Consider the following 23,048-nt stretch of genomic DNA (forward strand, 5'->3'; position numbering starts at 1 on the left):
CTCTGTCTCTTTCTGTCTGTTTGTCTCTCTCTTGCGCGCGCGCACTCTCTCGCTCTCTAGGGGTGAACACATCCTGTTGTTCCTGGTGCAGACGGTGGCGAGGCAGAGTGTGGAGCACTGTCAGTATCGTCCTCCTCGGATCCGAGAGGACAGGAACCGCAAAGCTGCTAACGCAGAAGGTACAGACATTCGAGTGTGAATTTATTTTCAAGTTTTTTTTTATTTTGAAAGAGCCGAGAAAATCAGACTGAAGCGAGATGTACCTCCCTCTCTCTCAGACTCGGACATGCCGGACCACGACCTGGAGCCTCCTCGGTTCGCGCAGCTCGCTCTGGAGCGTGTGCTGCAGGACTGGAATTGAAGTGCATGATCATGTTCGGCTCCCAGGAGAACAAAGACCCGTGAGTGGAACCCTCCTGGAACCTTCTTTTCTTCTTCTAGTGTCCCCTGAAGTTGTAGTATTTTGGGGAGGTGCCTGTGAGGTTTTACTCAAGTGAAACAGACTCTGTCTGCTCCGTACGTCTCAGTGATTGAGCTGTTTGTTTATTGTTAATCTAACGAACCTTTAATGTGTTTCTTTATCGTCGCAGGCTGAGCGCGAGCAGCCGGATCGCTCACCTCTTGCCCGAGGAGCAGATGTATCTGAATCAGCAGAGTGGCACCATCCGCCTGGACTGTTTCACACACTGCCTCATCGTGAAGTGTGCCCCAGACATCACCGTGAGTCACAGACACAGCAGCGAACGGGCCTCGGGCGCCGCGTTAAACCTCCACAGGCCCCACAGAAATATAGATAATTATAATAACTCTGCCACAAGTCGGATTCGAGTGATGACTCAAAACAAACGGAATTTAATGACAGCGCAATAAATGAAGACACTCATTAATTAGACAATGATTGACCAAACAAACTTAAGATCGTGGGTTGCTCCTCTGGAGCGTCGTCTTACACGTCCAGGCCTTTAGGTGTCAGTATGACCGCTGTTGCGTAATGTGAAGAAGATTGACTGCTTGCTGTATTTTGATGACCTTGTTTTTGCTTGTAGTTCATCGACACTCTCCTGGGAACGCTGGTGAAGGAGCTGCAGAATAAATACACGCCGGGGCGCCGAGAGGAGGCCATCTGCGTCACCCGCAGGTTCCTGCGCTCCGTCGCCCGAGTCTTCGTCATCCTCAGCGTGGAGATGGCCTCGTCCAAGAAGAAAAAGTATGACCACATGAGGTTTTGATTATAACGGTGGGGCGTTTGGTTCGGCTTATAGCCCTGGGGTGCTGGTTTGGCTGGAATATAACAAAGCGATTTCCCCCTGTGTTTCCCTGCAGTAACTTCATCCCACAGCCCATAGGGAAGTGCCGGCGTGTGTTCCAGGCGCTGTTGCCGTACGCAGTGGAGGAACTGTGTAATGTAGCAGAGTCTCTGATCATTCCTGTGAGGATGGGGATCGCCAGGCCCACTGCTCCATTTACATTGGCCAGCACCAGCATCGATGCAGTCCAGGGCAGCGAGGAGCTCTTCTCAGTGGAGCCACTGCCTCCTCGGCCCTCGCCGGATCAGTCCAGCAAGTGAGTCACCCAGACGAGGGGGAACTCGCTCAGGAATCGCAGTTCAGGCCCAGACTCGTCCATTTAGTTCTGAATAAATCATAAGAAGACTCTGATTTGTTGTTTTTGTTGTGGAGACCCAGACCAGGCTTGTCTTAACCCTTACTGTGTATTTATGTGTGTTGTTCTTCCAGCGCTGGCCAGTCCGCCTCCTCCTACATCATCAGGAACCCTCAGCCTCGCCGCAGCAGCCAGTCTCAGACGGCCCGCGGACGAGACGAGGAGCAGGACGACATCGTGTCAGCTGACGTCGAAGAGGTGAGGATTGTCAAGCTGGATACAGCAGCTTTGGATGCTCTGACACTTCTAGTTTCTGTAGCGTCACGTATAAACCTCTGAGTCTGTGTCTGCGGTAGATAAAGCTGTGAGAGGAGAATATTGGATAAGGGAGGCATCTTTCAGCATGTTGTTACTTGTGTTGTACTGGCCCCTAATATCCCTCCTGGCTGGTGTTTGCAGGTGGAGGTGGTGGAGGGCGTGGCTGGGGAGGAGGATCACCACGATGACCAGGAGGAGCAGGGTGAGGAGACTGCGGAGGCAGAGGGACAACACGACGAACACGACGAGGATGGTAATGAATCCGGGTTTTTCAGGTGGAGGGTGGGGGGATTGTTTTTCCTTGACGGCTTCTGCTCTCTGTGGTTGTCGGGTAACTCCTGGGTTTCAAAGCTGATGTGTGTTTGTCTCCTCTCTCAGGGAGTGACATGGAGCTGGATCTTTTGGCCGCTGCAGAGACAGAGAGCGACAGCGAGAGCAACCACAGCAACCAGGACAACGCCAGCGGACGCCGGAGCGTGGTCACAGCTGCCACAGCCGGGTCTGAAGCAGGTATTTCAGCTGCGTTCGCTCCGGCTGCACCCTACTGCCGTGACTGAGTGCTGGCTTTAACTCCAGAGCTGTTAGATTTTACGCGTGTAACTGTCGGATCTTAGGGACTATAAACAACAGAAACTAATTTATTTTATTTGGGGGTTTTAAAAATTTTACCTAGAAATGAGCTTAGATTTCACTAATTATTCTCATTCTTATTTTAAATCTGTGTTATTTTAGATGTTGGAGGTTGTTTTTAAAGTCTTTCTTTGCAACGTTCTGTGGCACACGAGGTTCTTTAGTGTTTATCTCAGTGGATACTCTTTCATTTACAGGAAGTAATGTGTCCCTGCCATTTCCTTCATTTGGTATGAGCTCCTCCGTCATCTATTTCTCTCAGGAGTAATATCTCACACACACACACACACACACACACACACACACACACACACACACACACACACATCAGGACACACTCTGGTTAAGATTCAATCATGGTTCAAAACTCCAGTCAGGAACTGGGAACCTGCACAGACTGCAGTGTGCACAGCATTTTGGGGTTAATTCTCATTTCTAGTTTGAAGGTAGTGCTTATAAATGCACTTTAAATCATTAAAATCATAAGGGAAACTAGGGCTGGACTTAATCGAAAACTATTAGAAATCGACATGACCCTATCTCTATCGATTATTTTTATTCTGTTATGTCACCACTGTATGTTCACGCTAAAGCCACGCTACCAAGTTGTAGTCACGTGATTCTGCCTCATGGAGGAGAACCTAAACACTGAGGCCGACCGAGCAGCTCGCACCAAAGAAAAGCACAGCGTCTGTGGTTTGGACGTGATGTGTTTAGACTTTAATTAAGATGACACTGAACAAACAGAAGTCAGATGGAGAAAAAACAGTTTCAGCCGAAGCACAATCACACACCAAGTGTAAACAGTGCTCAGAAAACGAGAGAGGAACAAGCTCCCGGTGACATTAGAGAAAACATCTCAGCTTTAACACTGCAGCATATTTACAGCACAAGCCTTGACACTGAACTGTGAGGGTCATAAACACAAACACAAAATAATCGTTCATTAATCGCAATCGTGGTAAAATGTACAGTTAATCGTGATAATGATTTGCGCTCATATCGCCCAGCACTACTTTGATATAAGTATTGGCCAAATCATCTGCAACAAGAACGCTGGTTTATTTTCCCCTCGTTTTACTGCAGTGTAATAATCCAGGTTCCTTCCTCTAACAGAACGCGTATTAACAAGAATCTCTTAAACTGATCTAGCTGTGATTTTGTTGGATTATTTCTTTGTGAAGTGCCTGAATTCCTGGCTGGGGTTTTAAAGTTATAACATAATATTTAAAACCTAACGTGCTCACACACTCTGCTCTAACATGATGCTCAGTCTTCTGTGTTAAAACCCGATTGTTTGAATACTCTGCTGCCGCCTTCTCGAGGTGATTTTTGGCTTTTCCTTTGAAAGGGACTCACTCTGTTGCCTATATTTATATTTAAAGAGCACCACCAGTGGCGGTTTACTCCAGTCAGTCGACAGAAACCCACATTAACCTGCTCTTTTAGCTGTTCTTTTAAAAAGAATATCCCTGGTGTTGCTCTTAAGGAATGCCCCGTAACTCGGCAGTGTCTTCCCTGGGAGTGTCGTTCTCCGTGGTGTGGTTTGGATCTGCGTGTTTGTATGCTTCACTCACCTTTCTGCTTTTTCGGACTGTGTCTTAAGCTTCTCTCCGATTCTGTGTCCTCCCGAAGGTGCAAGCAGCGTTCCGGCGTTCTTCTCCGAGGACGACTCTCAGTCGAACGACTCGAGCGACTCGGACAGCAGCAGCAGTCAGAGCGACGATGCGGATCAGGAGACGTATCTGCTGGACGAGCCCCTCGAGAGAACCACCGGCTCGGCTCACGCCAACAGCGCCGCTCAGGCTCCTCGATCCATGCAGTGGGCCGTCCGGACCACTCCAAGCCAGCGGTCCGCTGGGGGTGCGCCAGCTAGCTCCTCCACTCCTGCAGGTACACACCTCACGCTTGCGGGTGTCTCTTAGACAAATCTGCGGTTAGTGTTCTCCTCCAAGCGCGGTGACGTTGGTGTCGGAACCCCCTGCCGTATTGTTCAAGGTCTGAATGTGTTCATTGAAGTGTAGCGCACTCACTTTTCATTTTTCATCTCTCAGCGAGCTCGACAGGTCTGATCTACATCGACCCGTCCAACCTGCGCCGCAGCAGCGCCATCAGCACCAGTGCAGCCGCCGCAGCCGCAGCTCTGGAGGCCAGTAACTCCAGCAGCTACCTGACCTCCGCCAGCAGCCTCGCCAGGGCCTACAGCATCGTCATCCGTCAGATCTCTGACCTCATGAGCCTCATCCCTAAATACAACCACCTGGTTTACTCCCAGTACCCGGCTGCAGTCAAACTCACCTACCAGGATGCGGTCAACCTGCAGGTCAGTGTTTGAGCTTCTCAGAGAGCTGCTGTTCATTAAGAGCAGTCTCTAGATCGATTCCTCAGACAGCTTTCAGAACACTTCCACCTTTTAATCCATGTGTATCTTGTTCCGCAGAACTTTGTGGAGGAGAAGCTGATCCCCACCTGGAACTGGATGGTGTCCATCATGGACTCCACGGAGGCTCAGCTTCGTTACGGTTCGGCTCTCTCCTCGGCCGGAGATCCGGGACATCCCAATCATCCGCTCCACGCTTCCCAGCATACCCGCAGAGAGAGGATGACCGCACGAGAAGAGGCCAGCCTCCGCACGCTCGAGGGACGCAGGTCAGATTCCTCAGCAGCATTTTACATGAAGTGGTCTGGAATAATCACCAGATCATGGCTGTTGACTGATTCATTCCCTGTTTTAGTTCTAGGCGTGCGGCCACTCTGCTCACCGCTCGTCAGGGCATGATGTCAGCGCGCGGGGACTTCCTGAACTACGCTCTGTCGCTGATGCGGTCTCATAATGATGAGCACTCCGACGTGCTGCCGGTGCTGGACGTGTGCTCGCTGAAGCACGTGGCCTACGTTTTCCAGGCCCTGATCTACTGGATCAAAGCCATGAACCTGCAGACCACACTGGACACCACACAGATGGACAGGAAGAGGTCAGAGTCTGGAGTCTCTCTGTTATACTTCAGTGTAGTGCATGGGTCCCAACCTTGCCCCCCACAACTCTGACACACACATGTACATGACTTTCGGTTTCAGACGCCCCTGGAATTTTATTTTATTTTCATTCATTTGCGTTGTAGTACCCCCACCCCCCTGCAGTAGAATTTGGGGAGAAGTAGGTGGACCCGACCCCACTTTGGGTCTCTGCCTTAACATCCATCTCTATTCCTATGGCCTACGGCTCTTGTATCTGTCTGTAGTACCACAGTCTGATATCGCTTTTCCACCGCATGGTCCCTGCTCTACTTGGCTCTTTTGCCTGGAACCGGGGTTCTGTTTTTAGTACCTGCTCACGCATGGTTCCAAGAGAGCCGGAGACACATCTACACAACGAAATGCAGGCATCCAGCACAAAACAAGCATTTGATTTGGGGGATTTATAGTGGAAAACCAACCAGGTACCAAGCGAGTAGAGTCAAGTACAGTACAGATACCTGTACAGTCTGTTGTAGCTCAGTCCATGCCCCACTCTGTAGCACCTCATTCCTCTTCTTCCTAGATGTCTTCATGTTCCCACTTGGTTTATTTATTTATTTTTTACCCCTGCTGTTTTATTTAAACCTCAGGAACCGTGAGCTGCTGGAGCTGGGGCTGGACAACGAGGACTCTGAGCACGAGAATGATGAGGACACCAATCAGAGTGAGTGTACAGCCCTTTGACTCCGTCTTCGTTTGATATTAATTCGTTTTTATTTGAGCGATATATGAATATTTGTTTTTTTTAAATAAACCATTCTCTGCGCCTCCTCAGGCTCCACCCTTCAGGATAAAGAGGAGGAGTCTGTTCCTGCCGAATCGGGGCAGCACCATCCGTTCTTCCGCCGCTCCGACTCCATGACCTTCCTCGGCTGTATCCCTCCCAATCCTTTTGAGGTTCCCGTGGCCGAGGCCATTCCTCTCGCTGACCAGCCTCATTTGCTGCAGGTCAGGGCTCTGTCTGTGCTGGGTTTAGTGTGATTATTCTGAAAGGACTAAGAACTTTAATATTAATAACCTTTTAATAACATTGTCTTTTGTTTAAAGCCAAATGCGAGGAAGGAGGACCTGTTTGGACGACCGAGTCAAGGCCTTTACTCCTCCTCATACATGGCCAGCAAAGGCCTGTCTGACCTCACAGTGGACATGAACTGCTTACAGGTAAAAACACAGAAACCGATATCCGTCTGTAGTCGTCCTCTACTGTGTTCACTTTCTTATCTGAGCTTGTTTATTTTGGCTAATCCTCGTCCTAGATCCTGCCCACCAAGATGTCATACTCTGCGAATATGAAGAACGTTATGAGCATGGAGTCTCGTCAGAGAGGAGCTGAAGATCAGCCGACAGCAGCGCAAGAAATGGACACCTCCAAACCCGGCCCCTCTCCCCACGACCTGGCCGCTCAGTTAAAGAGCAGCTTACTCGCGGAGATCGGACTCACCGAGAGCGATGGACCTCCGCTACCAACGTTCATGTAAGAACCAATAGTGTGGGTGTAGTATTGAGAGGGGAAGAGAAGGGAGGTGTTTCTGTCTGAAGAGAGTGCCACCCAAAGTCTTAAAATAATAATTTAAAGGCTAAGCACCACTTAATGGACCTCCATGAATATTTCACATTATTGTAGTCACTGACAGATATAAGTATGAATTAAAATGAAAATAGCAGCTTAATTTGCTTTAAAACTGACAATTTTATTAAATTGACGGAAAAACCCGAGCTCGCTACGGAAATTCTCGAACGCGACCGTGACGTCACTGGTGGAGAACAGCTGAACAACGCCGCGGTAAAACACCAATATGACAGTATCTAGCTAAATAACCAACATTATTCATGACAATAGCCTAGCAATAAGCTAAACTCAAATGTAGAGGTACCGTTATTCTTGTAAATGTGATCGAAGTCGAACTCGAATTCATCCGACACTATAAACCTCCGTAATGCAGCTACGTAGCCGAGTATAATCTGAGCACCGAGTTTAGCGAGTCAAGCTAACGCTAACTAACACCAACTAAAACAGGCGAAGTGAGTGTCCTTACCCTGTTTACCTCCATGTTACAGAGGCTCTTGAACACCTTTCGTTGGTGTCCTTACATGCCCATATTGTTGGAAAAGCGCCAGTGAAATGAGCTACAGATAACGGAGTGAGCGGATGATCCTTTCCAAAGTGTCCGTTTAAAGTGGACAAATGTAGTCCATTTTCTGGATATTTTGGGATCTTTGGGCCATTTGTTCACAGATGTCCCACTGTACATTGAATGATTGCAGCCAAAAACAACACACCTTTTCGTCATTTTGCATTAAATTAAGTGCAGCTTCTAGAGTTGTTGTCCACCGTCTACGTCACAGGCAAGACGCCTATTAGAGTTTCCCAACACCGCTGGGGGGGGGGCAACGGTCTTTTAAACCTTATTCCTTCAATTAGTAAGAAATAACATGTTTTCTGACTCTCAATAAACACAAGTTAGGAACTCAAACTCCACTGTATTTATTTGTTTGACACTTTCATAGAGCTGCTGCTTAGCCTTTAAATATTGAGATGTAAAGGAAGGGATTTGATTGGTTTGTTGTTTAGGAGCCAGACATCTGAAGAGTTCACACTGCACACATCAGACTGCGCTGTATTTACAGATCGGACTCTTCAGAATAAATGTTCTTCTTATTTTCTGTGGTGTGTTTTGTTTGTTTCTGACAGTCCTCACTGTAGCTTCATGGGGATGGTGATCTCTCACGACATGCTGCTGGGACGATGGAGGCTTTCTCTTGAACTGTTTGGACGAGTCTTTATGGAGGATGTGGGAGCAGAACCTGGATCTGTGAGTAACACACCCACTGTTTCCAGTCCCTTTTCTAATAGAACAGTAAAAGAACAGCTTAGTGTCTTTGGCTTATTGTTGGAAAGTTTTTAGAAAGCTCGTCTTGTGAATTTGAACGGAAACGTTATTGAAATGCCTCCTGACTTCTCCGCTCTCCTCCTGCGTGCGTCCAGATCCTGACAGAGTTGGGAGGTTTCGAGGTGAAGGAGTCCAAGTTCCGGAGGGAGATGGAGAAGCTGAGGAACCTGCAGTCCCGGGACCTGGCTCTGGAAGTGGACAGGGACCGAGACCAGCTGATCCAGCAGACCATGCGGCAGCTGAACACGCACTTCGGCCGGCGCTGCGCCACCACGCCGATGGCCGTGCACAGGGTCAAGGTGACGTTTAAAGATGAGCCTGGAGAGGGCAGCGGAGTCGCTCGCAGCTTTTACACCGCCATCGCACAGGCCTTTCTCTCCAACGACAAACTGCCCAACCTCGACTGTGTGCAGAGCGTCAGCAAGGGCATGCAGGCCAGCAGTGAGTACTGATCTGGAAGCGTAACGTTACTGGTCTGAGATGGTGTTTTTGAGATTTTTGTTTTTATATAAACACCGGAAAATCAAAACATAACACAGAGTCAGTGTTTGGTCCTCATGAGTTAAGACCTGTGTGTGTGTGCAGACCTTATGCAGCGTCTGAGGAACAGAGACCGGGAGCGAGAGAGAAGGAGCGGAGGTCTGAGAGCTGGATCCAGACGAGACAGAGACAGGTGAGTCTCCGATGCCCCTGTTAACAGTCAGTGGACCACATTGCTATGGGTTCTGGGAAATCAGGATTTGCCAATCTTTCTGATGACTTGAAGTGTCTAAATATCCAGCCCCATCTCAAACCCAAATGTATCAGTGTCGTCTCTAACCCCCGTCTCTAAGGGGAACAGTGGGCTTTGGAAACCACAACAACGGCGGCGGTAACGTTAAGCGGTGTTTACTCATGGTGTATTGGCGTGTTGTTGTTGTTTGGGACTGAACACAGCTCCGTCATCCGTTCAGACAGATCAGTAGAGTTTGTTCCTTCCTTGTTGCAGCGTCCAGCTCTCGCTGGATTCTTTCGTCGGCCACCGATCCAAGGAGCGTTTGAACCTCTTCAAAAGACCACGGTGTCATTTTACGAGCTGCCGTCGTGAGTCGGATAAAAACAAACGTGATCTCTGCTGCAGCTGGAGATTTTACAGATGGAGAGTTGGTGCTGGTCGTCTGCGTTGCGTGGCGTAGAGTGACGACTCTCTCTGGACGATCAGCGCTCTGCAAGGTTTACACGTCACGGTTTAGTCCCTACTCGACTCGCTCTGAACCATGAGAGAACAGCCACTAAACAAGAACCCGCTTCCAGAACCAGGACCTGATTCCCCTGGTGGAGAAATTGAAAAGACGAGTAGAGTAGGGAGTATGCAGCGGAAAAGTGCTTTTAGGTTTGTTAGTGCGTATATGATCCTGTGTTTTTCTGTTACAGAGACTCCAGGAGGCAGCTGTCTATTGACACCCGGCCGTTCAGGCCAGCGTCTGAGGGGAACCCCAGCGATGAGCCGGACCCTCTGCCCGCTCACAGACAGGCTCTAGGAGAACGACTGTACCCACGAGTCCACGCCATGCAGCCGGTACGCACATCAAAATAATTTATTAATCCAGATCAGCGCCGTAGATCTAGGGTGAGGTTACTGAGAGTACGTGTGTGTGTGTGACCTGTTCTCTGATCTGTAGGCGTTTGCCAGTAAAATCACAGGGATGCTGCTGGAGCTGTCTCCCGCTCAGCTGTTGCTGCTCCTGGCCAGTGAGGACTCTCTCAGAGCACGAGTGGAGGAGGCCATGGAGCTCCTCATCACTCATGGAAGGTAATCCCCCACTTTCTCAGGCCTCTGTATACACACACACACACACACAGAGACCTGGGTTCTGACTCTGTATACTCTTCAGGGAAAACGGTGCGGACAGTATACTGGACCTTGGTCTGCTGGACACTCCGGAGAAGGCACAGGTATGAACCCAAAGTCGGGGCTGTTTTACTGAGTCCTTGTTTGTTTTTTGTTGTTTGTAAAATGAACTGAGGGACCAGCGATGGACCGGAATGGACCAGGTTTGATGTAGAAGGTTAAAGACAGTATGTGGCGTGCGTGTTCAGGTCTGTGTCTGTGCTGTCCCTGCAGCAGGAGAACAGAAAGAGGCACGGTTCGACCCGCAGCGTGGTGGACATGGAGCTGGACGACACAGAAGATGGGGACGATAACGCTCCGCTCTTCTATCAGCCCGGAAAGAGGGGCTTCTACTCCCCCCGGCCCGGGAAGAACACAGAGGCCAGGCTCAACTGCTTCAGGAACATCGGCAGGTGCGCGGGAACAGAGCTTAATACTCGGGTCTTTTGCTGGTTCTGTTTGTAGCTCTTCTTCGTCTTGATGGGGTTTTTTTCTCTCTCACTCCATGTCTCAGTCTCAGAGAGTTTATTGTATTCTTTCTAAAGAAGCTAAAGTTATAAATGAACGACACTGATGTTCTCTCCTCTCCAGGATACTGGGGCTGTGCCTCCTGCAGAACGAGCTGTGCCCCATCACTCTGAACAGACACGTCATCAAAGTGCTGCTGGGGAGAAAGGTGAGTGTGTTCTGCGCGTGCGGGGGGTGGGGGTTACAGTGTGTTCCTGTACCTGCTGAAGAAGGCGGAGAGGGCAGGAGCACATGTACATCTCAAGGGCCTTGGCCACACTCTGAGTATGTGCTGCAGTAGACAGCAGAGCAGTTTTAAAATCGCACGCTTAGACTCTGTTGTGTTTGTGTTCTGATATCTGCGTCTGCTGCAGGTGAACTGGCACGACTTTGCCTTCTTCGACCCGGTGATGTACGAGAGTCTGCGGCAGCTGATCCGTCACTCTCAGACGGGCGAAGCCGAGGCCGTGTTCGCGGCGATGGACCTCGCCTTCGCCATCGATCTGTGTAAAGAGGAGGGATCCGGACAGGTAACGAACGGGCTGCCGCTCTGGAATTACATCTCTTTAACGTTTCATTCTCCTCAGAACCAGGAGCACCCACTGTTTAGAACAGTGCCCCCTGTAGTAGCCGTTAGGGCAGCACAGCAGATTAAGCGAGTGTTGAGAGTCGTGTGTGTGTGTGTGTGTGTGCGCGCTCAGGTGGAGCTGCTGAGCGGCGGAGCGAACATGCCGGTGACCCCTCAGAACGTGTACGAATACGTGAGGAAATACGCGGAACACAGGATGCTGGTGGTGGCAGAGCAGCCTCTACATGTGAGTAAACTGTGTGTGTGATCACACTGTGAATGTTGTCGATGGAGGAAATGGTCCAATAAAGACAAATCAGTTGTCTTCACTGACTGTGTGTTACTCTGGTGGTCTCTGGGACCCCTGCAGAGAGCAAGGCTGTAAACACCTAATGCTCTCCAGAAGACTCCTGCGGTGACCGAGTCGTAAATTCCACAGAGCAGGACACAGCAGTTTCTCCTGAATCAGTCTCAACACGATATGACCATCACAGTAGCCATGCAGCAGGGCAATTAATCGAAACTGACATTCAGAGCTCCTACTAATCGACATAATCTCGTTTATATCGGTTATTTTTATTGTGTTATGTTCCCACTGTGTGTTTATGTACTGTCCCTTTAAAACCATGCCACCAAGCTGTAGTCACATGACTCTGCCCCCTATCTGCCACATGGAGGAGAACCTAAACACTGAGGCCGACCGAGCGACTCGAACTCGCACCAAAGAAAAGCACAGTGTCTGTGGTTTGGACGAGATGTGTTTAGACTTTAATTAAGACGACGCTGAACAAAAGGAAGACAAATGTAAACACTGAGGTGGGGGGGGGGGACAGCACACGCCTCGTTGCTGAATTCTCAGGGTCAGAAACACAGGAACTAAATCGTAATCGTGGTGAAATGTACAATATTGATTTGTGCTCGTATCGCCCAGCGCTACCATGGAGATTAATCCAGTTATTGATATGAAATGAGTTTTTCTCGATAATGTAGAGGGTGTGTCTGTGGTCAGTAAATGGATTTGCTGTGTGTCTGTGTTTAGGGCACAGACCCTCCACTGGAACGCTGTTCATTTAAAGACATTAATGATACGTTTCTGTTTATTGTTTATATCGGGGCTTTACAGTAGTTTGTTAGGACTCCACACGTAACCACTCTCTGTTTCCCCGGTGTTAACGAGTGTGTGTTGATGTCCAGGCCATGAGGAAGGGCCTCCTGGACGTCCTTCCCAAAAACGCTCTGGAGGACCTGACGGCTGAAGACTTCCGGCTCCTGGTCAACGGCTGCGGAGAGGTCAATGTCCAGATGCTCATCAGCTTCACCTCCTTCAACGACGAGTCTGGTACGGTCACACTGTGTATCTCTCTCTCTCTCTCTCTCTGTCGCCCTCTGTCTGTCGCTCTCTCGCTCTGTCGCTTTCTCTCTTGCTCTCCGTCTCTGTCTGTGTCCTTGTGGTAAAACTGTGTTGTTGTTGACTCCAGGGGAGAACGCGGAGAAGCTGCTGCAGTTTAAGCGCTGGTTCTGGTCCATCGTGGAGAAGATGAGTATGACAGAGAGGCAGGACCTGGTACGAGTTTCCTTCATTCGTTTAATGTGTTCATGGTTTTGGGGCCGGCACCGCAGGGTCATACTCTGGGCTACTCAGAATGATTCAGTACAAACTGTGAATCATTAAACATCTACAGCGCTAGCGCAGGCACTTTACGCCCATCATTAAAGCCACCTCTGTCTAAAGCTGTGTTTCCCCCGTGCTCCGTGCAGGTTTATTTCTGGACGTCCAGCCCCTCTCTCCCTGCGAGCGAAGAAGGTTTCCAGCCGATGCCCTCCATCACCATCCGACCTCCGGACGACCAGCACCTGCCCACGGCCAACACCTGTATCTCCCGCCTCTACGTCCCCCTGTACTCCTCCAAACAGATCCTCAAACAGAAACTCTTACTAGCCATCAAGACCAAGAACTTCGGTTTCGTGTAGAGGTCTCCAGGCGAAGATGTTTACTCGTGTAATATGACTAGTTCCATTTTTGTAGATTTATTTTTTGTCTATACAGTTTTATGGAATTTAAAAGAAGGAAGTGCTGTCGCGGCGGTAGGCTTTTGTTTTTCTTTTCTTCCCTCCCCCCCATCCCCCCCTTCACGCTTCTTTTCTCTCGCTCCGTGTTGTGAACGCGGTCGCGGCTCCTTTTTTATTTCCGTTCCCGAGTTAAACCGTACATTCCTGCGTTGGCTCAGTGAAGTCGAAGCCCCTCTGAACCTCGGCTCCAGCTCCAACTTTCTCTGAAACTTCGGCTCGACGGCAAACCGTCTGCCGCCCAAACAGCCAAAGATGACAGCAGATGTATTTAAAAAGAGAAGTTTCACTGTGATTATGAATTCTGTTTTTGTTCTTTTTCTCCACCACCCCCCCCCCATTTTCCCCGAGAGTAAAGGTTCTGAGAGTTCACTGCTGCCTTTGTGGAACGCCATTTTTCTTGTAAAGGGGGAGTAGGGAATTTCAAAATAAACTTGGATGCAAACCATTCTTTGGACTTTTATTCACTGATTTTTGTCAAAATCCCTTCATTTATTACTTTACAAAACAGACCTGGCATTCACTCAGTTTCTCACATTCACCCAGTCACTTTATCACACACACATCCCTCTGGACAGTTTTCACTGTGGGAGGAAAGCGGAGAATCTGGAGGAAACCCACACAGACACAGAGAAAACACCACACTCCTCACAGACAGTCACCCGGTGGAAACCCACGCAGACACAGAGAGAACACACCACACTCCTCACAGACAGTCACCCGGAGGAAACCCACGCAGACACAGGGAGAACACACCACACTCCTTACAGTCACCCGGAGGAAACCCACGCGGACACAGGGAGAACACACCACAGTCCTCACAGACAGTCACCCGGAGGAAACCCACGCAGACACAGGGAGAACACACCACACTCCTTACAGTCACCCGGAGGAAACCCACGCGGACACAGGGAGAACACACCACAGTCCTCACAGACAGTCACCCGGAGGAAACCCACACAGACACAGAGAGAACACCACACTCCTCACAGACAGTCACCCGGAGGAAACCCACGCAGACACAGAGAGAACACACCACACTCCTCACAGACAGTCACCCGGAGGAAACCCACGCAGACACAGGGAGAACACACCACACTCCTTAGTCACCCGGAGGAAACCCATGCAGACACAGAGAGAACACACCACACTCCTCACAGACAGTCACCTGGAGGAAACCTACGCAGACACAGGGAGAACACACCACACTCCTCACAGACAGTCACCCGGAGGAAACCTACGCAGACACAGGGAGAACACACCACACTCCACAGTCACTGACTCCACTGCCGTTTTAAACCATTATTAAGGACTCGAGATCATGACTGAGAGGGTATTCCAGTGTGACATCTTTAAGGTTCTATGTTCCTCAGGAGAACACAGATCATAAAATGCTGTTTTAAAGTAAAAAAACAGCATACCTCAGGCTCATGAGGAGTGTGTCATTAACAGAGCAACCTCATGCCCTCCCCCTTGTTAAAGACAGGGTTAATCACTGGTTGTGATGTAATGGTGTGGGGGGGGGCAGTTACAGATACGAAGCCCAGGGCTTGTTAGGCCTTTCCTGTGAAGACTTCTTAGTAGTGACTGAGGTCACAAACGGGAGGAGGCTGTTGTAACGTCACTGGACAGATCTCGTCGTCCTTAAAGCACCGTGACCAAGTTAAAATAGATCACAGGTGCTCATTAATATTAATCTGCAAAACAATGTTCTCAAACAATTAACTGGGACTGAGATTAAATATTATATTTAAAAAGAATGCTGTCATACTCCAGGGGTGGGGTGTGGAGGCCCAGTTTGATGAATCTCTCTTTACACACTGAGGTAAACAAACGATGCTCCTGAAGCTTTGCTGTGTCTTCTTTCCTTGGGCCGAGACGACCTCATTCCTCAGGGTCCTTCGTGTTGGAGCAGCCTTTCGATGACGGAGCGCAGGCAGTGACTGTAGATGGCGCAGTTGAGGACAATTTTAGGTTCTTGCTCTAGGCTAATTTTGCCAGAGACGCTTTACGAGCAGAAGCTAACGTTGACCTCACACAAAGAAACAGTTACATCACAGAACTGATCGAACATCGTTATCATACGCTGGGGGGAGTCTGAACATGTTTATTACTACACAATAATTATGACACAATACAAAGGCAGGAAGAATAAGTGATTTAAGTGAAAACGTCGTAAACTTTACATTTGACCGCCTTTTTATTATTGAATTTTCCGAATGCCAAGTGTTTATTTTCCTGGACGTAGAGGAATTTGTGTCGTTTGTGGAAATGAAATCTGGCACGAATCTCTAAATTAATGAGGTCAAATTGATCTTTATTTTGCTTACGACTTTATTATGGATTCCAAATGGTACATTTTTGAAGAGCAGGGAGAAATCAGCTAAAACCTAAATTATGAAAATGAATGAAACAGTGACAGGTCACTCATCACAGAAGCTGCAGCTTGGATCAAAGTCATTTCATCTTTGAAAGAAGGCATTTAATGGATAATTCGTCTAAACTTTGAAGGACACTTTATTTGTGAATAAAGCAGCGGACGCCTGGAAGGAACACGTCTCTGTGCTCGGTGTTAAAACAGCAGTCAAAGCTTCAGGATCAGAGCGGGGAAATAAAGGGAGTGATTTAAATTATTATTTTTAACAAGCATTAAAAATAAATGCAGATTTACACTGCACCTGTTTATCACAAGAAACCACATCCAAGACTGAAGTGAAATAAAACACTGGACACCACCCCCCTCCCCTCCGTGACGATGGAACACACCTCCCGCCCCCAGACACCAGCCAACAACAACTCACTAATGAAACTAAAAGAGTTTTATTCACAAACACCACTCCCTCCATCAGCCACTGACTCAGAGCGGGGGAGGGGACAGACTCCGGACTTTGGGGAAACCGAGTTAGTGTTTTCTGGAAGACAAAGCGGAGTCTGGCGCCAGCTGCTGGGGACTTCAGGGTAAACAGGGTTTATTCCAGAACAACAACAACAACAATGAGATGCTTTAAAGTACAGTAGCTTTGTACAAACAGTTTTAATTTCCAGAACAGAACACATCAGGAATACTGCATTTGCTTTAATTAAAAAAAACCAAACAATGACCGAGAAACAAAACAGTGGAAAAACAAAACGCTTCAAAGCTGTTGTTTCTTCATCCTTTTTGATCAAAGACATTAGGAGAATTAAAAAAAAAAAAAAACAAAAAAAAAACATTTTTTAAATGAGCTTTTCAGGTTTTGGGGATAATACGAAAAACCTGTGTTTCGCCAAAACATCAAACAGTCTTTAAAAAGGGGGAAAAATAACGTTTGAGAGAATACTGAAGACCTGAACCTCTCAAGCCACTGTCCTCAGACACAGGGGTCTCGTCTGGAGGGGGGCATGACGCCATCAAAGAAAACAAAAGGCTTTTTTACAGTGAAAATAAACAAAAAGCGGAAAGAACAAACAGCTAAAGCTCTACTGTGGTTTCGGGACAAATCCACAGTCCCTCGGTAGAAAATGAAACAGACAATTTTCCTCTAAAGCTGCGGACGAGGACAGTATCGACGAATCTTAAACTGTACGTTAACCCCGCGGGACGCGGCCCTGCCCTTCAGGATCAACGCGCTCTCCTGTCTTTAGAGCGGCCTCTAGGGGCCCCCCCCAGATTCCTAGTGCCCCCCGGATTTGCGTCCGGCCCAGGACCGCGAACGAGACCTCGAGCGCGACAGCGAGCGAGAGCAGGAGCGAGATGGCGAGTGAGCGTGAGGCTCCTCCTCCCTGGCGCCGGCGGACGGGGGCAGGTCCTTGACGAGGGGGCGGGGCGATCGAGAGGGCGAGCGTGATTTACGGCCTTTGGGTTTGAATCTGGAGTCGGGCGAAGGAGAGCGAGAACCGGAACGGCTGCGGGACTGACCGCCGTGGTGAACTCGGCCGTGATCGCGAGGTTGTCTGTACCTGGAGACAGAGAGAGACAGAGAGAACTGATTTTACATTTCGAAAACGGCCGACGTCTCCAGAGCAGGGGCGACAGTCAGCTCAGTGTCTTTACCTGAGGAGACAGAGTCCAGAGCTCTGTTCTAAACCCACCTGTCGTTCTCGTGGCTCCGGCTGCGTCTGTGTCGGCCGTGAGAGCGGGAGCTGTTCGGGAGGAAAGACGGACAGAGGGTTAATTCGGAACCGCAGCACGGATCGTTACTAAAGCACGCGGCGCTGGAACTCACTCTCTGGGGCTCTCAGAGCGGCGGGGTCTTCGTTCGTACGAAGGGCTTCGGCTCCTGCGTCTGTCGTAGCTCCGGCTCCTCGAGCGTCTGTGTCGTCCGTCTCTTTCGTAATCGTCGTACCGTGAGAAACTGCGAGGAGAACGGCGTTCTTTCGACCTCATCTGACTCGGGGCTGAGAGAGAGGAAGAGGAAGAGAGATTAAAACTAAATCCCAACAGGCACTAGATGTTTAGTTTGTGTTTCTGGATCTCAGGCTATGGCCCAAATCTGTTGTGTCTGTGTGAACAGCACAGATTCGGGCCACTTTATGTGGCACTGAGATCCAATCCAATCTGATCCAGCACAGATTCGGGCCACTTTATGTGGCACTGAGATCCAATCCAATCTGATCCGTGGCAGTGCGACTCTGTCCGAGCGGTCAGATCGGAATTCACGTGACTTTTCCAAACCATTGGTCCGATTGTTAGATCGGTTCAGAACGTTTAAACAAAACAAGGAAAAATAAAAAGTCATACTCTTCCTGTCTCCTTGGGCGAACTGGATCTCGATCTGCCGTCCACACACCCACTTCCGGTCCAGATTGTGGAGCGCGTCCTCGGCGTCACGCACATCTTCAAACATGCTACCGCTGTTAAGGTTTTGCATTTTCAACAATTCATAATAAAACACCATCTCACAGTTCATCCACAGCCTGACGGCATCTGCCTCACGGTCACTTCCAGAAACACTCAACAGCAGAACAGCGGCGGCATCAGGGGAATGAGGATGGAAAAAGGGAGGGGACGGGAGTGGGGGTGGGGAGGGGTTACGGAATCTAAAGCCCTATTGGGAAAGGACAGGTTTATCAGGGGGGATGTCTGTAATAAACCATTTTACAGGTCTCCTCAGTGCTTACACTCCTGTATCCGGACGGCATTAAAATCACAGCAGGACGAGCCCGTTTGTACAGAGCTGTGTTTTCTATGAATCCAGATGTTTGCATCACGCCACAAGCCTGAGAGTCTAGAGGTGTACAGAGTGGAACATATATAAACAGTGCTTGGCTGCACAAACTGGACACCATTGGTTTTGCCGTCGCTGAATAAGGAATTTCGATGTCATTTAATTGAAAAATAAATACAAAATCCATAAACATTTCAGACAATCCCAGAGGTTTGAAATCGGACGTGACCGATCTGAACAGGAACGAAAACACAGAGGAGCGCCGGTAAAAGAGGAGGGCGTTTAACCCCTTCCCAATAGGGCTGAACTCATTTCAACATCAGATTTCCAAGCGTGATTGGTGGAATTTTTTTGCTCGTACCATTACAAAATCATCATGAATCAAGTGTGAAGGTACATCAGGACTGAGCAGGGGACTTCAGTGACACACAGTGAGATTAGAAACAGTTTGACTTTGCAACACAAGAATGCAGATACTCCAGCAGAAGGTAGGATACAAAAGTTAATTCAGGTTACCTTTAACATGCTTGATCTTTGAGCTTGAGCTTTATTCTCTTTAAGCGATTCCCAGAAGGACTCGGGCCGAGATTCCCGCTTGACTTTGCCTCATTTATCTTTTTCTCTTTTCCTCTCTCTGTTTGGAACAAACTGTGGCCTTGACTCCCACTCTGGTCCCCTCTTTCTCCTCTTTGAATCTTCAAGCTTTAACTTTCTCTCTCCCCTCTATTTCTTGACGCCTGAATCCTTACGGTCCCTTTGGCTTCAATCTACTCTACTTCAGCCTTTACTCTTAAATATTCTTTGTAGGGAAGGTCTCCAGAACTGTATGTCTTTACATTTTCTGAGACAACAGAAGAAATAGCAGTTAGGAGACAGTGCCCAGAACACAGTCAAAATTAAATCAAGTTTTGTGAAGTATATATTCAATTTAATTAAAAACACAGCGAACTGGACTGAATATATACTTCAGAAATGCATCTTCAAACCCATTTAAAGGAAGGGTTCTAGTTTACTCCGTTTGCCTGCTTTAGCCAAAACACAGCCGGTCAGCGGAGGGTAGGGAGGTACGGTCTAAAGCCTCTTTAGTTCTGCACTGGAACTACGACAGTGGCTGAAATAAGGAGCAAAGAGAACAGCGTGAGAAGCAGGTTCATAAATATATTTGGTATCGGCCTAACCACAGCGAGGGTATAAACGGAGGGTTTAAATCTACACCTGCGGCCGAGTACCTCATTGGAACGTTAGAGTGGTTTGACACGCCAATTAAAGACATGGCGTCTATTAAAACCAAAAATGTACCACCCTCAATAAGTCCCACCCCTAAGAACGATCCAATCAATTCTTACACCCATTTACAGCCCACGTAAAAACTCCTAAGATTTTTATAAAAGATTCAACATTCAGAACTCTCCAACCTTAACTTGCTCTCAGCTTTTGACTGTTTTTACAGAAAGGTGTCTCTCGGACTAAGAATCCCAAGTTGTGTTAGTTAACGTACGTGATATTTACATTGGTATTTTTATGACTGAGCCACTTTTGGTGAGAAGTTCCAGTGCAAAACCCACCTCAGACGTCACTCTCGGCTGATTAACTGCTCTCGGCGTAAAGCCAGAAAACCGTTCAAATGAACCGCTCCTTTAAAGTCAGGGGCATCACTCTCTTAAGGAACAAACAACAACAACAACAACCCTTAAATCATGACCATGATCTTACTCAGCTCTGCGGATAAAGGATATTGAATGTATGCAAATCCTCTTGGCCGACGAGAATAGAAGTCAACTGGAATGTAGACATCTACAATAGGGCCGTAACGACCAAACTCACGACGCAAATCCTCTGGCCTAAAGCACCATAAACGATAGTTCACTCATCATTTGTCTGAGACACTGCGTCTCTGAACATCTACTGCAGCTTATCCTCAATAAACAGGCTTAGATTAATGTTAACAATGCATAATATCCTTATTAATACATTACTCTTATAATACAGTCTAGTATTGTGGTCATCATTCTATTATGTGGCCTTTAGCATTATGCAAATGAGCTCTAAACGGCTCTTATACATGTGTTTACTGATTTCAGTCATGTGAGCAGGTCTGGAGGCAGGACTCCAGTGCAGCTCCGCAGACTGTGTTCAATCTGCTGGTTCTGTGGACTTCAGTTATTAGTGGGTCAAATGTTAGCTACTGTATTCTGAACATCCAGGGTTTTTTCACATTTATTCTCATGTAAACAGAGCAAATGCTGCATTACCAACTGTTCAGACTAGGCTTGTGTGATACGAGGGTCTGACTGTGTTCAGAGAGGGTTCTGGGAGGACTAGTCTGGGGTTCTGTGTTGTCCTCGCTGTTTTAATGGGTGGTTCCTGTGTGCGTGAGCGAAAGAGCTGTTGTAGTGAAAACTCCCAGACTGTGTCCAACAGCAGCTAAAAAACATAGCTGAGGCTGGTGTGAAAGCGGAAGATTAAATGAACTGTGAGCGCAGTGGACGAGGTGTCGCTAGGCGACCGATTGCGAACGACGAGGCCTCGTCAACAAGGGCACGAGTAGAAAATGCAGAGGTTCTCAGCCAGGCCAATAGGGGGCAGCGCTCAGATTGAGGAAGCATCTTAATTTGGTGAGAGTTGTATATCGTATCCAAAATAAATTTTAATTAAAAAAAAAATAATTTTTAAAACGCAACTCCAAAACTGTACGTTTACGGAACGGGAAAAAACTTCTTACTTTAAATGGAAGCCAATGTAAACAGCTTATGAGCATTTCTATTGGTCCGTTCATGGTGAAATGTAGTAAACTAAAGATCCACAAATATTGAGACAAGTTTTTCCATTAGAAAACGATAATCTACTGAAAGAAAACACTCTGCAGCTTTAGATTTTTTATTAATTAATGTCTCATCTGTTCTGGGACATTAAACTGTTCATTTTGATTTGTTTTAAAAATATGTACCACACAAGTCTAGTCCAGCCACTGGGAATCAAGTAGAACAGCATTAAACAGAACCTCAGACACTGTCAGGACAAAAATCAACATTTAACAAGTCAGTTTCAGCTGTAAACAGTGATAAGATATTCATCTAAATCTAATAAATAAAAGAAAAATAAATAAAAAGACCAAAAATACAAGGACAAAGTTAAACAAGGCAGAAAAAAGGGGGAAAAAATAATCACAAAGAAGCAAAAACAAGAAATAAAAAAAAAAAAAAAATCAAGGAAAAAGGGAGAATTAAAGAAAGAAAACGAGGTAAAAGACAAGACTAAACAGAAAGAAAGAGAAACAGAACCTGTGCGTGGACCACGCTGAAACTGGCTTCTTGTTTGAACTCCCCGTTCCACCTTAAATTGTGCAGCAGTTTCATTCTGGCGCCAAAGGCGGCTGCAACATTTAAGGTGGAACGGGGAATTCCAACAACAAGCCAACTTCAGCTTCTCAGAGCTTAAAACTAGAGAAATCTACCATAAATTTAGGTAAATTACTTGACTACAGCTTCTTAAAACACGTAATTCACGCCAAAGAGGCATTAATAAAGCGTAACTTATAAACAGTTTTCTATTTTTAGCTGAAGGTTGTTTCCTTTTTTGGTAAATGCTGCGGAGGACCACGGCTCACAGCTTTAAGACCAGGATTTAAAGCCATAAAGCGGTAAACGCAAAGGCTATGCATTTTAAATAATCCCAGTTTACAGATAATATGGTTATAGATTTAAAACCGCGGACTCCCAGGCCCTCACACCGCGGTTAAGACCCGTGGAATAAAACAGACCCCTCGCTGTAAACCCACCTGCTCTCGTCAGAGATGTTCCTGATGAAGAGAGAAGTGTTCGGGGGTCTCAGATACCGCGCCATGCCTCAGTAAATCAGTAAAACGACTACGAAATCACCGCATTTACCACGGCCTCTCTATGCCTTTGTATTTATTAGCGCCAGTCGTGGCCTGCGTGTCGCCTGAGCCGTCCTGCGCATGCGCAGCAGAGGGAGCGCGGGTTAAAGGGGAAGTTCACCCGCTTTCCTAAATTTTAGCTCCTCCTGCGCCGCTCGGCCATTTTAAGCCTCAGAGCGCCTGTGTACCAAAAGCTACGATTTAAACAACACGATCTAATTCCTGTCTCATAGTTATGAGTTACTATATAATTTAGATTAAAAACTTTAGATAGAGATTATAACCTTATAGGAAAATGCTTATAATTAAGATTTCTCCAGATTATGGCTAAATATCACAACATTATGAGCTTATAACCTTATTTATAATTCTATATATTAAATTCAATCATGTATTCATTATCTGTAACCCTTATCCAGTTCAGGGTCATGGTGGGTCCGGAGCCTACCCGGAATCATTGGGCGCAAATCAGGAACACACCCTGAAGGGGGCGCTAGTCCTTCACAGGGCAACACACACACACTCACACCTACGGACACTTTTGAGTTGCTAA

The 23,048-nt window shown here is 47.6% G+C and overlaps 2 protein-coding genes across 4 annotated transcripts in view; one reads left to right on the plus strand and one right to left on the minus strand.

Moving 5' to 3' along the window:
• ubr5 (ubiquitin protein ligase E3 component n-recognin 5) overlaps positions 1–14,285 on the plus strand; it is a 38,947-nt gene extending 24,662 nt beyond the window's left edge. The window contains 30 exon segments of the mRNA XM_066643040.1: positions 61–179; positions 279–356; positions 359–401; positions 591–720; positions 1,047–1,207; positions 1,324–1,563; positions 1,737–1,860; positions 2,062–2,173; positions 2,299–2,430; positions 4,186–4,443; positions 4,605–4,873; positions 4,991–5,199; positions 5,292–5,525; positions 6,159–6,232; positions 6,344–6,516; positions 6,616–6,729; positions 6,825–7,042; positions 8,261–8,381; positions 8,555–8,900; positions 9,045–9,132; positions 9,873–10,017; positions 10,121–10,251; positions 10,334–10,394; positions 10,564–10,742; positions 10,921–11,005; positions 11,211–11,366; positions 11,538–11,651; positions 12,599–12,743; positions 12,883–12,968; positions 13,163–14,285. Coding sequence (XP_066499137.1) covers positions 61–179; positions 279–356; positions 359–401; positions 591–720; positions 1,047–1,207; positions 1,324–1,563; positions 1,737–1,860; positions 2,062–2,173; positions 2,299–2,430; positions 4,186–4,443; positions 4,605–4,873; positions 4,991–5,199; positions 5,292–5,525; positions 6,159–6,232; positions 6,344–6,516; positions 6,616–6,729; positions 6,825–7,042; positions 8,261–8,381; positions 8,555–8,900; positions 9,045–9,132; positions 9,873–10,017; positions 10,121–10,251; positions 10,334–10,394; positions 10,564–10,742; positions 10,921–11,005; positions 11,211–11,366; positions 11,538–11,651; positions 12,599–12,743; positions 12,883–12,968; positions 13,163–13,375 — 4,558 coding nt within the window. The 3' untranslated portion in view covers positions 13,376–14,285.
• A 1,985-nt stretch (positions 14,286–16,270) lies between these two features.
• On the minus strand, positions 16,271–22,593 carry srsf10a (serine and arginine rich splicing factor 10a). 3 transcript variants are annotated; one of them, XM_066643053.1, is made up of 6 exons: positions 22,397–22,588; positions 20,355–20,459; positions 18,192–18,295; positions 17,677–17,848; positions 17,543–17,593; positions 16,271–17,410 (listed from the first exon to the last, which is right to left on the minus strand). In XM_066643053.1, exons 1-6 carry the CDS (start codon positions 22,459–22,461, stop codon positions 17,125–17,127), a joined length of 783 nt encoding a protein of 260 aa, XP_066499150.1. In that variant the 5' UTR covers positions 22,462–22,588; the 3' UTR covers positions 16,271–17,124. The 3 variants fall into 3 exon arrangements, with proteins under 3 accessions (XP_066499150.1, XP_066499159.1, XP_066499167.1); XM_066643070.1 differs by having other exon boundaries at positions 17,277–17,410; positions 17,505–17,593; positions 22,397–22,593; XM_066643062.1 differs by lacking the exon at positions 20,355–20,459 and having other exon boundaries at positions 16,273–17,410; positions 18,192–19,459; positions 22,397–22,534.
• Positions 22,594–23,048: the final 455 nt, after the last annotated feature.

Source organism: Hoplias malabaricus, chromosome 1, assembly GCF_029633855.1.
Source record: "Hoplias malabaricus isolate fHopMal1 chromosome 1, fHopMal1.hap1, whole genome shotgun sequence".
Classification (NCBI taxonomy): Eukaryota; Metazoa; Chordata; class Actinopteri; order Characiformes; family Erythrinidae; genus Hoplias; species Hoplias malabaricus.

Coding starts and splice junctions, on each gene's coding strand:
- srsf10a (XM_066643053.1), bottom strand. CDS start 22,461: ATGGCGCGGTATCTGAGACCCCCGAACACTTCTCTCTTCATCAGGAAC. Junction 17,849..18,191: donor CGCCCAAGGAGACAGGAAGA/GTATGACTTTTT, acceptor CCTCTCTCTCAG/CCCCGAGTCAGATGAGGTCG. Junction 17,594..17,676: donor CGCTCTGAGAGCCCCAGAGA/GTGAGTTCCAGC, acceptor CCTCCCGAACAG/CTCCCGCTCTCACGGCCGAC.